This window comes from Ixodes scapularis, unplaced genomic scaffold (genome assembly GCF_016920785.2).
Source record: "Ixodes scapularis isolate PalLabHiFi unplaced genomic scaffold, ASM1692078v2 PGA_scaffold3__209_contigs__length_174095766, whole genome shotgun sequence".
Lineage (NCBI taxonomy): Eukaryota > Metazoa > Arthropoda > Arachnida > Ixodida > Ixodidae > Ixodes > Ixodes scapularis.
The window spans coordinates 70110468-70124004 of record NW_024609868.1 but is presented as its reverse complement, the minus strand read 5'-3'; the positions used below and the strand labels follow the sequence as shown (position 1 = coordinate 70124004).

Here is a 13537-nt window from a genome sequence, read left to right as displayed (position 1 = left end):
GACCGCCGTGTTCTCAAATTTTCGTATCGAAAATTAGGCTTTTGACGTTCTACATTCTTTATTTTGGCCCACTAAACGATATGTTATTCGTAAAATTCAAATCTAAATTCGTTTATCCCAGCCCTAAATTCGTTTCTTGGGCCCTTTTAGTCTGCATGACCTGTACATGTGAATGGCGGCCTTTCGATGGCTAGTAAAGGAAGAATTTTAAGACAGAAACCTATGCGGAGCCTCAGCATCCAGACGTTAGTTAGCTGTTTTGTTCGATGTCACAGTGACGAGACTAGCTTCTATGCGCTACTCATTTTAGGCTGTCATGTAAGTTCTTGGTATGCTCGGCTTCGGCACGCCCCAGCCAACTCATGACAATTAAATGTTAATTTTATCAAGAGGTTCACTGACTACAAGCGCCTTGTGCAGAGTGGTAGTTTCTTGACAACATCGAAACTGAAGCAAATAGAGAAATAACTGTTCATCGAAAAACACCGTAACTTTTTTTACGTCTACCGTTGATGAATAAGTACCGTTGATAAGTACCAGATTTTATGCGCCGTGAGCATACAACACTTTGGACTGATAGTTCAGCCACTAGATGGCACTACATTCGTGAAAGGTCTATGAATAAGTAGCTTCTTTTGTAGATGCGTTCAGAGCTCCTAAAATAATTTTAGATTGAACTTTGTGAACTGTGCATGGAATAAGAATATGAATAAAAATAGGTCTTGCTTGATGTCGCTACGATGCAGGATCTTTATGAAAGGAATAACTGGTGCTTATATTTTTTATTGGCCGTGAGGCGCTTTTATGAGCACTGTTGAACAATGAGGACATACAGCCCTCTCTTTAGAGAATTATAATTACGCATTCAAATCACGTTTCGGATATACTGAGTACAATGCACACAAAACACCCGTACGTACAAGAGCGATCAATTTATTGCACCCCGAAAGGAAGTTGGCGGGGATCGGCTCAGTATTCCTCGCCGTCGTCGACTCCCTCGTTGGAGTCCATGCCAACCTCCTCGTAGTCCTTCTCGAGGGCGGCCATGTCCTCCCGGGCCTCAGAAAACTCTCCTTCCTCCATACCCTCGCCAACGTACCAGTGCACGAAGGCGCGCTTGGCGTACATCAGATCGAACTTGTGATCGAGCCGAGCCCAAGCTTCGGCGATGGCTGTTGTGTTGGACAACATACACACGGCACGGGGAACCTTTGCCAGGTCTCCGCCAGGAACGACGGTCGGGGGCTGGTAGTTGATGCCGACCTGCAAGAAAAGCACCATCGGCAAGGTCAGATTAGGTTCGGAAAGCATAGCACCGGAACGGAGGCGTCCAAAGACCAACTTTGTTGTATGGAGTTCTAGACAGCGGTAAGATTGGTTTGCCCTAAAGGCGCCCTGACGAGTTTTCTGAGATTGCCTAAATGTGGCGATAACTCACTCTGCTGGCTCTAAGCATCCTAGAGATCCCTTAATTCATGGCGATACGCGGCTGATTTTCCTATTAAAAAATCAAAGATCGCAACACACCGAGGTCATCTCCGGCGTTTGAAAGAAGCATGTTCCAAAACCAGGACCACTGTCAGCCAATAGCAAGCGAAGGATCTTCGCGCCTCCGACCGGTGGAACCGTGGGGTGATATCCCGAATGCGTGCGGCTCGTTGCCCATACATCCCGCCAGCGAGCGCGCGCTCGAGAGCTGACGACCGGAGACATCAATTCCGCGGAAGACAAAAACAAAACAAAACAACATATATGTGCTGTTTTTGAGACGATTATCGCAGTACCGCGGAGAGGGAACATATCATTCTTCGCGACAAATAACATTTTTCGACTACTCTTAATTGTTCTTATCATCTACAAAATCATACACATTTTGTAATGACGGGGTTTGCAATCTAAACGAAATGTTGCGCTTTCGTTGGTAACATCTCGTCCTGGCTGTCAAAACAATGGTCCTCCCATCGCCGGAAATGACCTCGGTGTGTTCCATCTTTGATTGCTTTTTTTAATAGGGAAATCGGCCGCGCATCGTTAGGATTTATGGATTTACAACATGCTTAAGCCAGCAGAGTGAGTTATCGCCGTATTTAGGCGATCTGATAAACCTCCTCAGGGCTCCTTTAAATTATAGTCTCATGTCTCCGCTAACAGTACGACAATATATTTAAAAAAAAAACTAAAAAAAAAAAACGAGAAAGCATTGATTGTTTTTACCATTCGCCTCACGAGAGCCAAAAACATTGCTCACTCAGTGATGAGGCGTCTCCACCGTGCATCATCATGATGCACGGTGGTCACTACTGGAGCTGCAGTGATTGTACGACAATGTGCCGCTACAATACCAGTGCATATCGACTAGAGGCAAGGGTGAAACCCAGAATCCCTGGGCTCTGGCAATCAGCACAGTACTGATTGTCGAGAAATCCATCTCTCCTTCAGTTACAAGACGTCGCCACCGTGCATCATCGTGATGCATGGTGATCCCTTCTTCAGCAGTGGTCGCAGTGAATATCGATACGTGTGCCGCAGTGAATATCGATACCACTAGAGGCAAGGGTGAATCCCAGCACCTCTGGGTTCTGGAAATCAGCATAATTCAATCAATTTTAATAATCCACTAAATCACTAGGAGAGTATGGCCCCGAATTACTGACATCAGGTAAGAGCGAAAGAGAGGGCGAACGAAAGCCGTAACAGGGAAATATTAATCGCCCTTGTCATTCTATCCAATCGCCGGTTCGAAGATGGCGACTTTTGACCGACCTCTTAAAGTTGGAGGTTGTATTTAGAGAGGAAACGTGTGGCGCCCGTACCTTGAAGCCGGTGGGACACCAGTCCACGAACTGGATGGTGCGCTTGGTCTTGATGGCCGCGATGGCCGCGTTGACGTCCTTGGGGACCACGTCACCGCGGTAGAGCATGCAGCAGGCCATGTACTTCCCGTGGCGGGGGTCGCACTTCACCATCTGGTTGGCCGGCTCGAAGCAGGCGTTGGTGATCTCCGCGACCGTGATCTGCTCGTGGTACGCCTTCTCTGCCGAAATCACCGGGGCGTAGGTCACCAGCGGGAAGTGAATTCTGCAATAAAAACAAGGAAAACGTGAAGGTTGAAATGATTTTTTTTTTTTTAATATATATAGAGGGATGTTTCGTAAATATGGGCACAATTGTTTCTCCCAAAAAGTGTCCATAATAACGAAACAAAATTACATGTAATTGACTAATTAGTTCCCGAAAACTTTGTCCAGATGGCCGGTTATTCGACTGTATATAAACATGGGAAACCTAACAAACGTAACTTGAAGTGCAGTTGTAAATTAATGGCCATAAGTTTAATCATAAGCCCCGCTTACTGTATCGTTGGCCACATCCGAACCGAAAAAAAAAACGGCTGAAGCACCATCGTTAGGTAAATTAATTACGCGGGAATACCTGGAAAAAATCTTTGTTCCATCTACTTAGAAAATGCTTTTGCGGTCGTTCTTTGTCGAGGCATCGATCGTAGTGCCGTGTAATTACTTATGTTGAGAGTACAACAAGTGATACTCTGACAGTATCCTGAGACATGGCCTATTTTATGTGAATACTTAAATAGGCCATGTCTTATTTAACGTCTCTGATCGCAATGATTATACGGATTGCGATCAGAGACGAAATCTAAAGCACCATCCCGTTTTCCGGCGCATAGAAAACAAAGCATTTAGAAAAGCAAACGATCAGAATTCGTCGTTAGAACTAGCAAAGAGATCGAGGTAAATGACTCAAGAAAACCATAGCGTTTTCCAATGTACAAATCGGGCCGTCTGAAGACGCTGTGTTTGAGACATCGTCGCGTTTTAGCTGTGTTTGAGACGTCGTCGTGTTTCTTCCACCCAGTCTCAGGTGGTCTAAAAAATAGTATAAATCTCGGTACTTAGTTTTCTTTTTTTAATTTTGTTGATGCATTTTTTACAACAGTGTGACCTGAGTGCATTTTTTCTTCTAAGTATGGACCTAAACTCTGCAAGATGTAGGCCATATCTACATTTACGACGAAAAAGAAAGGTGAGAGTGCCCGCGGATGCCCTGCTCTTGAGACGGTCCGAAGAGTGTCCCAAGCGTGGCGGCCCGCGGCTAGAGTTCCTCGATATGGTCCCCCGAAGGGGGAAGTTATGAGTTCTATACAGGAACTCTACCCGCGGCTGAATCTGCGCGCCATCTTTCGCAGCACTCCGTTATACTACGTGAGACTTCGACAAAGGTGCGACTTCTTATATACCAACTTTTTGGATTGTGTGTGAAAACGGCCACTTGTACGGGGGAAAGGGGGGGGTGAGGTGACTTATACGGCATTGAGACATAAGGCTGAACTCCATGGGACGAATATGCTGCGAATAACCGCCGAATGTTGCCCGGCGGCACTTGCTCTGCGCGTGGACTCAACACAGTGGCTACTATACGTCGCGCGCAAAGCGAGCGTGCCGTCGGGCGGCGTTCGCCAGTTATTCGTCACATAATTCGTTCCATGGAGTTCAGCCTTTATACAGAAGAAAATATGCGATAAGAAGACAAACTACAGCGGTATACGGAAGCGTATACAACGAACCTGGGGTAAGGCACCAAGTTGGTCTGGAACTCGGTGAGATCAACGTTGAGTGCTCCATCAAAGCGGAGGGAGGCAGTGATGGAGGACACGATCTGGCTGATGAGTCGGTTCAAGTTTGTGTAGCTGGGGCGGTCGATGTCCAGGTTGCGGCGGCAGATGTCGTAGATGGCCTCGTTGTCCACCATGAAGGCGCAGTCCGAGTGCTCCAGGGTGGTGTGCGTGGTCAGGATGGAGTTGTACGGCTCCACCACGGCCGTGGAGACCTGAAAGCCGGAACGATGCGCACCAATTTTAAGCGCGAAGAATCGGCAAAAGGCAACAATGTTGTGCGAGAACCTGCAGTGATGGATGAAATTTGAATATCTTATATTTACTGGGGAAAAGCGAGCAAAGACTACCCATGACGTCGATTCCAGCGCCCCTGCGCCGGCGGCGCAACTCACGTGTCCGCGCCATAGGTGATATAAGCAGTACGACGCAAACACAGGACGGAGGGATCGACGTCATAAGCGCTCTTTGTCTGCGTAGTTTCAGTTTGAAGCCGCGTACGAGGATGACATTTCTCGCTCCGTAGCTCCCACTACGATTTTTTCCTTCAATGTTTCACGTCATGGTTAGACCAAAATGAGGTCTAGCTATTCTTATTACTAAATTTTCCCCCAAAAATAAAACTTTAAGACGGTAATTATATATTTAAGTTAATTAGCTAACAAATTAGCAACATTAAGTTTTTTTTCTTCTAGTGACCCCAATTACCCCCCCCCCCCCCCCCCCCTCAACGCCATTGCTAAAGAAGCCTAACAAAAGCTCCTTTTAAAAAAATGGAACCACGAAATAAAACACCTTGTCTGCCATATTTTTTTATGGAAAATCTGTCTTAAACAAAACACACACACACACACAAAAAAAAAGGTTAAACTACCTTTCTTTGGTTTACACATCTTATACTTTTTCTCAGCTCATTGTTGATTATACATACATTGTTGACTATACATACTATTGTTAATATACATACTGCCGGCTGCCAAATGGCACCCGGCAGTATGTATAAATAAATAAATAAAAGCTGTGTGAAGTACTTAGGTTTGGTTGACGGAGAAAGAAGCGATGCTTTTGGCGTTTGAAACGTGCACGTCTTGATAAGATAACATATATACAATCTTGAAATGCATCGACACATACCTCAATTATCTGCATAAAATGGGAAATTTATAATGTTCCTCGAGGAGCTGGACTTTACTATGATTCTTGGGGTGAAAACGAGTATAGAAGTTCTAGCAAAATTCAAACATGAAGCATTTGATCGAAGGTTCGTGGGAGCTGGCGGTACCTGGGGTGCGGGGTAAATGGAGAACTCCAGCTTGGACTTCTTGCCGTAGTCCACGGAGAGACGTTCCATGAGGAGGGAAGTGAAGCCAGATCCTGTGCCTCCACCGAAGCTGTGGAAGATGAGGAAGCCCTGCAGGCCCGTGCAGGCGTCGGCCAGCTTGCGTATGCGGTCCAAGACCAGGTCCACGATCTCCTTGCCGATCGTGTAGTGACCACGAGCGTAGTTGTTGGCCGCATCTTCTTTGCCTGCGGACAGATGGCGTACGCCTTGAGCTGGAGGTCCAACAGCGCATCTCTCGAGGGATGCACTTGAAACTAAGACTGTGTTGTGTTTACGCTCAGACAGTTACTCAGGCCCAAGGGGCGTCTGGTGCTGCAGCTGTAGATGACAAATTTTGTCGGTGCAATATCACTGCAATTGCCTTGGACCATTAACGTTCACCACGCGCTAGTGACCAGATATGTACACGTTACTAACAAAAAAATAACTGAATACCGTTAGTCGTCACACGCTCAGAAAGTAACTAAGTACGTTGCTCGTTACCGATATTCAAGAGGAACGAGTCCGTAGAGCGTAAAAGGCACGCTTTTACGGTACTCTGAATGTTTCGTTTTTCTTTATCCGCCTTTCAGTCTTTAGACGTGGACATACTAAAATATGTTGATTGGAAGAGTCAACTAGGTTTAGTGGTGCTGCGGTTTGTAGGTATCCGTTATGCATGTGCGTAGAAACAGTCGTGACAAAAAAAAATCATGTTGAGGCTTTGATGCACTAGCCGATTACAGAGGTAATAAACTATTTATGTTTTAGCACTGTAAGGTCCTTAGATCTAATGTTCTCCCTTGGGTGAAAACCAAACTTAACTAAATAGCGTTACTCGTTACTCTATCAAAAAGTAACAAAAGGTTAAAGTAGAAGTTTCGGCTAGTTGGTATTTCATGATTAAAGATTAAAACAGCGCAAGGACACGGACAAGAACAAGAAGGTAGACAAACAAGGCAGCGCCTTGTTTGTCTACCTTCTTGTTGTCCGTGTCCTTGCGCTGTTTTAATCTTTAACAAAAGGTGTTAATCATTTCTTCTCTCGAAGAGTTACTAAGCCGTTACTTCCCCGAAATGTGACTAGTTACACGTAACGCGTTACTGGTGACGCGTTACCTTTATTTAAAATTGCTAGTGATCAGTGTTGGGTAAAGTACATCTAAAAATACTTTAAGTAAGACACAAAGTAATTGAGAGTCGATGTGCTTCAAGTAAAATAGCAAGTACACTGAGTGCAAAGTACTTGAACTAATGCACTATAAAAAAAGTACTTTTAAGTTAAAGTACAAGTATTTTAACACAATCTTTCATGATGTCATTTCATTCCCCTATACAGTGATTTTTTAAGTGGTATGCGTTGCCCCAAGCGCAATGCGAGCGCATGACCTATTTTGGGAAACGGAGAAAATCTTGGATAAGGTCAAGTGACCACAGAAATGGTGCAAAATTCAGAAGTCCCTCCGACTTCTGAATTTGGCGCCGCTTGCACTGGCTTGTTGCACACAGGGGGTGTAGAGGCGGTGGCAAATTTCGCGCGCCGCCAAGACGGCGTTTAGTTTTAGCTTATCGGTATGTTGCGCTGAGCCTCGGTCATTCGTTTTGCTTTAGCGCTTGCATGTGTCTTACTTTGTTCCGTCTACTACGAACGGAGTTGTATATCCCCCACGGGGGGTCGTTGTCCGCGGGCGTTGCCTCTTACCCGGGGCTCCAGACACACAAACCTACGCGGGCGTTCGGGGCAGGCACCGGAGTGCGGCTATCATCGGCTGGCGCGCCATTTCGTAAACTGGGCCGCGTCTCAAGCTCGAACGACTTCCTCGAAGACTTCGGGTCATGTTCCAGTGTTTCGTGACTTCGACTCGAGAGGCACCGGGTGCAACTGGTGTATACACGCCGGCGTGGACCCGGCATCGTGGGAATATCCACGAGACGGCTTCCCAGGCGCGCTTTCCGTTTACGCTGAGGCTCCTGCCCGCGCTCCGGGGGAAAGGACGTTTGCTGGCGGGGCACGTTTCGACGATTCTCGCCTAAACCGAGAACCAGTAGATCTTCCTCGGAACATAAACATACCAGGGTTTAGACTCTCAACCGCAGGGCCCGATCTTAATGACCACCTCGGCGACAGCAACGAACTCTCGTGCGATAGGTCGAGAGTGCGTCGGGGCCTCGACTCAATGGGGTGCAGACGAAGCCCTCATTGGACAGAGCGGTTTTCGGCGCACTGTCTTAAGCCCTGACCGAGCGTGTGAGCCTGGAGTTGGAACGGGTTGCGAGCCCCTGGCTGTTCTCCTCCCGCGGTCCGCCGCGTTACCTGCCGCACGCGGCAGCCCTTGTTCGCCGGCTACTTAGCCATCGCCCTCACTGTGCGCGGTAGGACACTTGACTTCGTGTCTCGCGATCGTAAGCCTGTGAGGCCAGTTATTCCCAGTTGTTTGATTGTATCGTGCACTGTTCAAGTAAAGTTTTGTGTTTTAATCGAACACTAAGCGGTCTTGGTCGTCCCTGTCCCGAGTCCTCGCCGCCTACAGCCAGCTCTCCAGCAACCAGCATCGTTCCACGGTCCCCCGGCCCTCGACGGTAGACACCTCCAGGGTTCCCACCGAGGTCCGGGACAACAACCTTACAACTACTGGGGGGTTAAATGTACTAGGAGAGAGCACACCGTCAGCCCCGCGCTTCCGCAAGCAATCCTTTCGTAGAGGAGCGTCCTTTTTTGAATGAAAGAACATTGAGTTCGCAGGCGAGCTGGTGATAATTAAACATAATGTGACACCTGGAATTGTGATGCGAAAAAATTAAGGAACTTCAAGTCAACAAAAAAGAAAAAAAGACAATATTTAAAAACATTGCGACGTCCTCCTCTGTTTTCTTTTTCTTCAACCTGAAAGTTTACTTTTTCCGCACTACAGTAGCAAATTTTATATTATTATTAATTTACTTCTAATATTTTTAACCTCATCTCTTGCGCTCACCGAGCGGGAAGTAACGAGGGTTCAAAAAGCTACGGGAAAGACGTCCCAGAACAAACGGAGCGATGCGTCGTATTTGCTTACGCTTCAAGTGAGAGTAAAACAACACTCCCAGTTTTTCTTCAGGGTTGACAAGGCATTATGTTGTGATACAAATTTAACAACACCAAATTTTGGGGATGTGCTTTGAAGCCAGGAGTTGTACTTTCCTCGGAAAGTAGCAGAAAAAAAATATTCTAAGTAAAGTACAAGTACATACTCAGAGAATGTACTTGAAGTAAAGTACAAGTTTTCTAAACCTACTTGAAGTAGTACTTAAGCACAACGTACTTAAAGTGCATTGCTATTGATAAAAGACTGCGCGTCGGTATGATGCTCATCCAGATCGATGGGGGGGGGGGGGGGGGGGGGAGAGATTGAACTCAGGATTCTTGAGCTCTGCAGCACGCGCTTTCGTTCCACGTGCTCCGAACTGCACCGATCTCCCTTCGCCCGAGACTGAGAATAAGCAAAAATCACGGAAAGGCCGAAGTGCCTGGTCAGTGTACGATCAACCCAGGTAAGAGTAAGTTAACATTATTTATCAGTAAGCCTTCTTTCCTGCAATAATACAATAATAGTAGGCACTCGGGGAAAGTGGATAATTAGAAGACGGGCTGCGTCATAAAGTGGGGAAAAGGTTTCGAGATGGGCCAAACGGTGGGCACTATAAAAAGCGTTCCCTCATCTCATCTGAAAACTAGAAACAGTCGCTAAAAGGGGTCACATTAATGTCTAACAGAATCAATTGCACAAAATGTATTCAGCAGTCTGAAAATTAAGTACGTCGAAGTCAACAGTCCGGACAAAAAAAAAAAACCACTCCCCCACCCCATACACACACAAACACACACAAAAAAAAGGGGGAAAATAGTAGTGCTATACTATTCCTGATTACACATTCACATTTAGAAACATTATAGTATCATTCAGTTTGTTTCTTGTATTCCCCACATGCACATTGACTAAATACCAGGCTCTAAGATGCCTTCATTTCAAACAAGAAAATAGCTGGTCATCACAAAATTGACGAACCGGAGATGAGTTGCTCCGGGTGGTAGAGCTGCCTGTAGGCCCCCTGGCGAACCTCGTCGACGACGGTCGGCTCGAGGTCGACGAACACAGCACGGGGCACGTGCTTGCCGGCGCCGGTCTCAGCGAAGAAAGTGTTGAAGGAATCATCGACGCCCCCGGAGACCTTGTCGCTCGGCATCTGCCCATCCTGCTGGATGCCGTGCTCCAGACAGTAGAGCTCCCAGCAGGAGTTGCCGATTTGGACTCCGGCCTGACCGATGTGGATGCTAATACATTCCCTCTGGGGGAAAAAAACGAATCCCTTTTAGGTTTCGCTTCACTACTGGCATAAACATTTCGACGGCGGAGGGAAGCAACATTTACACTAACTCGGACGTCAAAAAAAAGAAATAAATAAATAAAAGACGGTAGTTATCTTCTTTCAGATTAACTTCAGCGTATGTTCAGTCTAAATAAAAAATTGATTCTGGGAATAGCAATGTTGATAATATTGCCTCCAATTTTTTTTGTGCAACCTTATACGCTGTTTTTCAATGCACCTATAAAGGGGAACTTTGAGGATGTTGATACTCTATCGGTACTTTCGTCAAATGCTTGTAATATTCAAAGTATGAAGGACAAAAATACGCTTCAATTCACCTCTTACTCGTTTCTTTTTTCAAGAACCTCATAGCTTACCTTTAAATCTTATCGAAACACTGGGTTCTTCTCCGATCAAAGCCACACACGGAAGTGTGTCACGCGCGAGCTCGCCTACGAGCACGCGGAACACCGCAGACGGCTTCGGTCAGAGAACGCTTTCGAAGCGTCCTCCAGGAACCCACTGCCGCCTGTCTGAAGGCCACACACCCACGCAAAACGCGTTAGGTATCGTTTACACTGAGACTCGACGGAAAATGGTGTATTTGCATAAGCGGTACAGGTTTCCGCGCCGTAGACGTTACTGTCTACGCCGCGGCAAAGGCGGAGGCGAGCGACGGCAAGGATGAACCGTTCTATTGCCGCGCAGCCGGGGGCGACCGGTGCGCCCACGTACAGCACGGAGCTGGCGCAAGCGTCGTGCTACACAACACGCGTGGCCAATTATGGGCAAGTGTAGAGTACCACGTGCATCGAACCGGTTTGCTAATGGGATTGCCGCTCGCTGCCCCCGCTGAGCCTTTTGCACTCGATAACACCTGGCCAAGCTACCGTCATCGTGTTTCGTTAATAGATACTTTTAGTAGATTGTTCCGATACCTCCGATAGCAATACCCAATAACAATAGGATGCGTGGGAAAAGGCGTCGGTGGAGTCTCGGGTATCATTATCAGAGTCATCGAACGGTATATGTGCTAAAACTCCCTGATACACGTTCGTCTCCACAGGAAGTCGTTCATAATGTGAGCTGTACGTAATAATGAGACAAAAAAATGTTATGTACTTACTTACTTGCCTCCCAAATGTTCGTCTGTATAGCGGATATCTATGTTAACGATATATAACTGTATAGTACTGTTGAACTGAACGAGCGGGCAGTGGGAGTCGTTTCGGCAATTTACTATTTTAAAACAAAAATCGCAGTAGGTCATCCTTGTTTCACAACTCCCAGTGGGGGAAATATGAAACACAGCGCTTCTATGATATCTTTTTTGCGTTGAAGGGTGCCAACTCGAGCTAAAATATAATAGTCTCAAATGGTTGGCTTCTTTCAAGATGCAGATTTTCTTCCCTCCAGTTTTTTTTATTTTTTTATTTTACTAGATCAGTACTTAAGTACAGTGCTCCCCAATCCTACCGCCTTTGCGCGAGCGTACAACATTTGCGAAGGAGCTCTATTCTATCGTCCAAAGAAGAGGAGGGGAAGGGGGGAGAGAAAGAGAGAGAGAGACAGGTCGGATCGCTGAGCCAGATAAACCGGCAGTCTAGTAGCCGAGAGTGATTTAGACATCGTCTAATATCAGAGAGCGCTCCGCAATCACGGGACGGACTCATTTCCTCGAAGTCGTGTTCTCTGCACGCTTGAATTTTATCGAGACTCTTGAGATAACGAGTGGTCAAACGCGTTGAAATGCAGCTATCGGTTTCTACAGCGTACGCCAGATACATGCGCCACTTTTGTGACATACTCACTGGCGCTCATAAGCTTCACAATGTTTCTGTGGCAATACTGCACGCTAAATCAGGTGAAATGACCTAAATTACGATGCGTCGCTCCTTGACATTGGTAGATAAAAACACTCGGCAAAGAGATAGCCGATTTCGCGTTCAACATCTTGTCATGTGATGGGTAGTTGAAACAGCAGCGACGTCATTTAAGAGTAACTATGAACACACTTATTAATCCGCACGAGATAAAGAAAAACTACATACTCCCAGAAACGAATGCCGAAAATTGTTGGTCCGATTGCCATAAGAACGCAAAGTACAAAAGCTATATTATATGACGGACATTCATGGTTTATTCGAAACTGAAGCTAAACCGCGTAATATTAAGAATTGAGACTCTGTACGCCCTTCGAAACCATTAGGATATAAATCTGCCTATGTTGCCAGATATACGACTTCTTATAGCATGCCGCAACTCTATTATTGGTATTATAGTTGCAGTGCTCAGTCTTGTATCCCTAGTACCCTTAGTACAGCGTATCGGGTCAGCTTAAAACAATCGTGGTCCTAGGGATACTAGCGTGCTATAAGTTTTTTTTAGACGTATCGATAATGCTGGATCTGCTCAAATATATTTTTATAGTTCATAATAAATCTTCTTACAGAAACGCATACCGAACAAAATAATTGTGTTGAAAGATATGGGGATATTTTCTCCTCAGAAAGATACAATTTCAGGAGACAACGGTAAAATAAACGTTTCACTCATGTCGTTCAGCACTGCGCCTAAACGTTATGCACTTTTTCTAGAAAGAGTGGTTTAGTAGAACCGTGGTGAAACCTGCACGGGCCACAAACTCGGTACCGACTTTACGTGGCAAATCCGATCTGCCAATATATTCTTATAGTTTATTGTGTGCACCGATATGCTCTCTTCTCATCACTGAAATAAGCAATAAAGCTTCATAAAATAGACAAAATGGTGCAGGTATACATTCAAAATAATTGCAGCTGACAAACCCAAAGATCGAAGCACACTTCATACGTAACCATCGCAAATCAAAGCTTTAAATCATTATAATTGGAAAAGCTATCCAACACTCACCATGATGCTGCTTGGGCTTGAGCCTACACTTCGTGCCGAACTTCCAAGGTGCTCGCACGAACGTAAGTGGAAGTCGGGGCGACCGCGGCGCGCTTTTTCTACGGGGCGCCGTGTCACGTGGTCACGTAGGCGACGAACCGGCCCTGTTCCCAACAAGGAGCGCCGCCGATGGGTGGAGGGCACGGCCAGCAAGGACGCGGCACTCACGGCGATGCCGCCGATGCTCGCTCCAGCTGGGCATAACTTTCGATTCTTCAACATCATGGGCACTCCAGACCGAGGAGCAAAAACGAGAGACGACATAAACAAAGGGCTCAAACACAGCTCGGCAGTGCTGCATGTTTC

The 13537-nt window shown here is 46.3% G+C and overlaps 1 protein-coding gene across 1 annotated transcript; it reads right to left on the bottom strand.

Annotated features, from left to right (window-relative positions):
• Nucleotides 1-917: 917 nt before the first annotated feature.
• Nucleotides 918-13265, bottom strand: LOC8052898 (tubulin alpha-1C chain). The gene is given in 8 exon segments (XM_029994062.4): nt 918-1263; nt 2814-2917; nt 2920-2957; nt 2959-3078; nt 4586-4848; nt 5916-6160; nt 10000-10279; nt 13193-13265. Coding segments are annotated over 8 exon segments (1347 nt in total). The 5' UTR covers nt 13196-13265; the 3' UTR covers nt 918-969.
• Nucleotides 13266-13537: the final 272 nt, after the last annotated feature.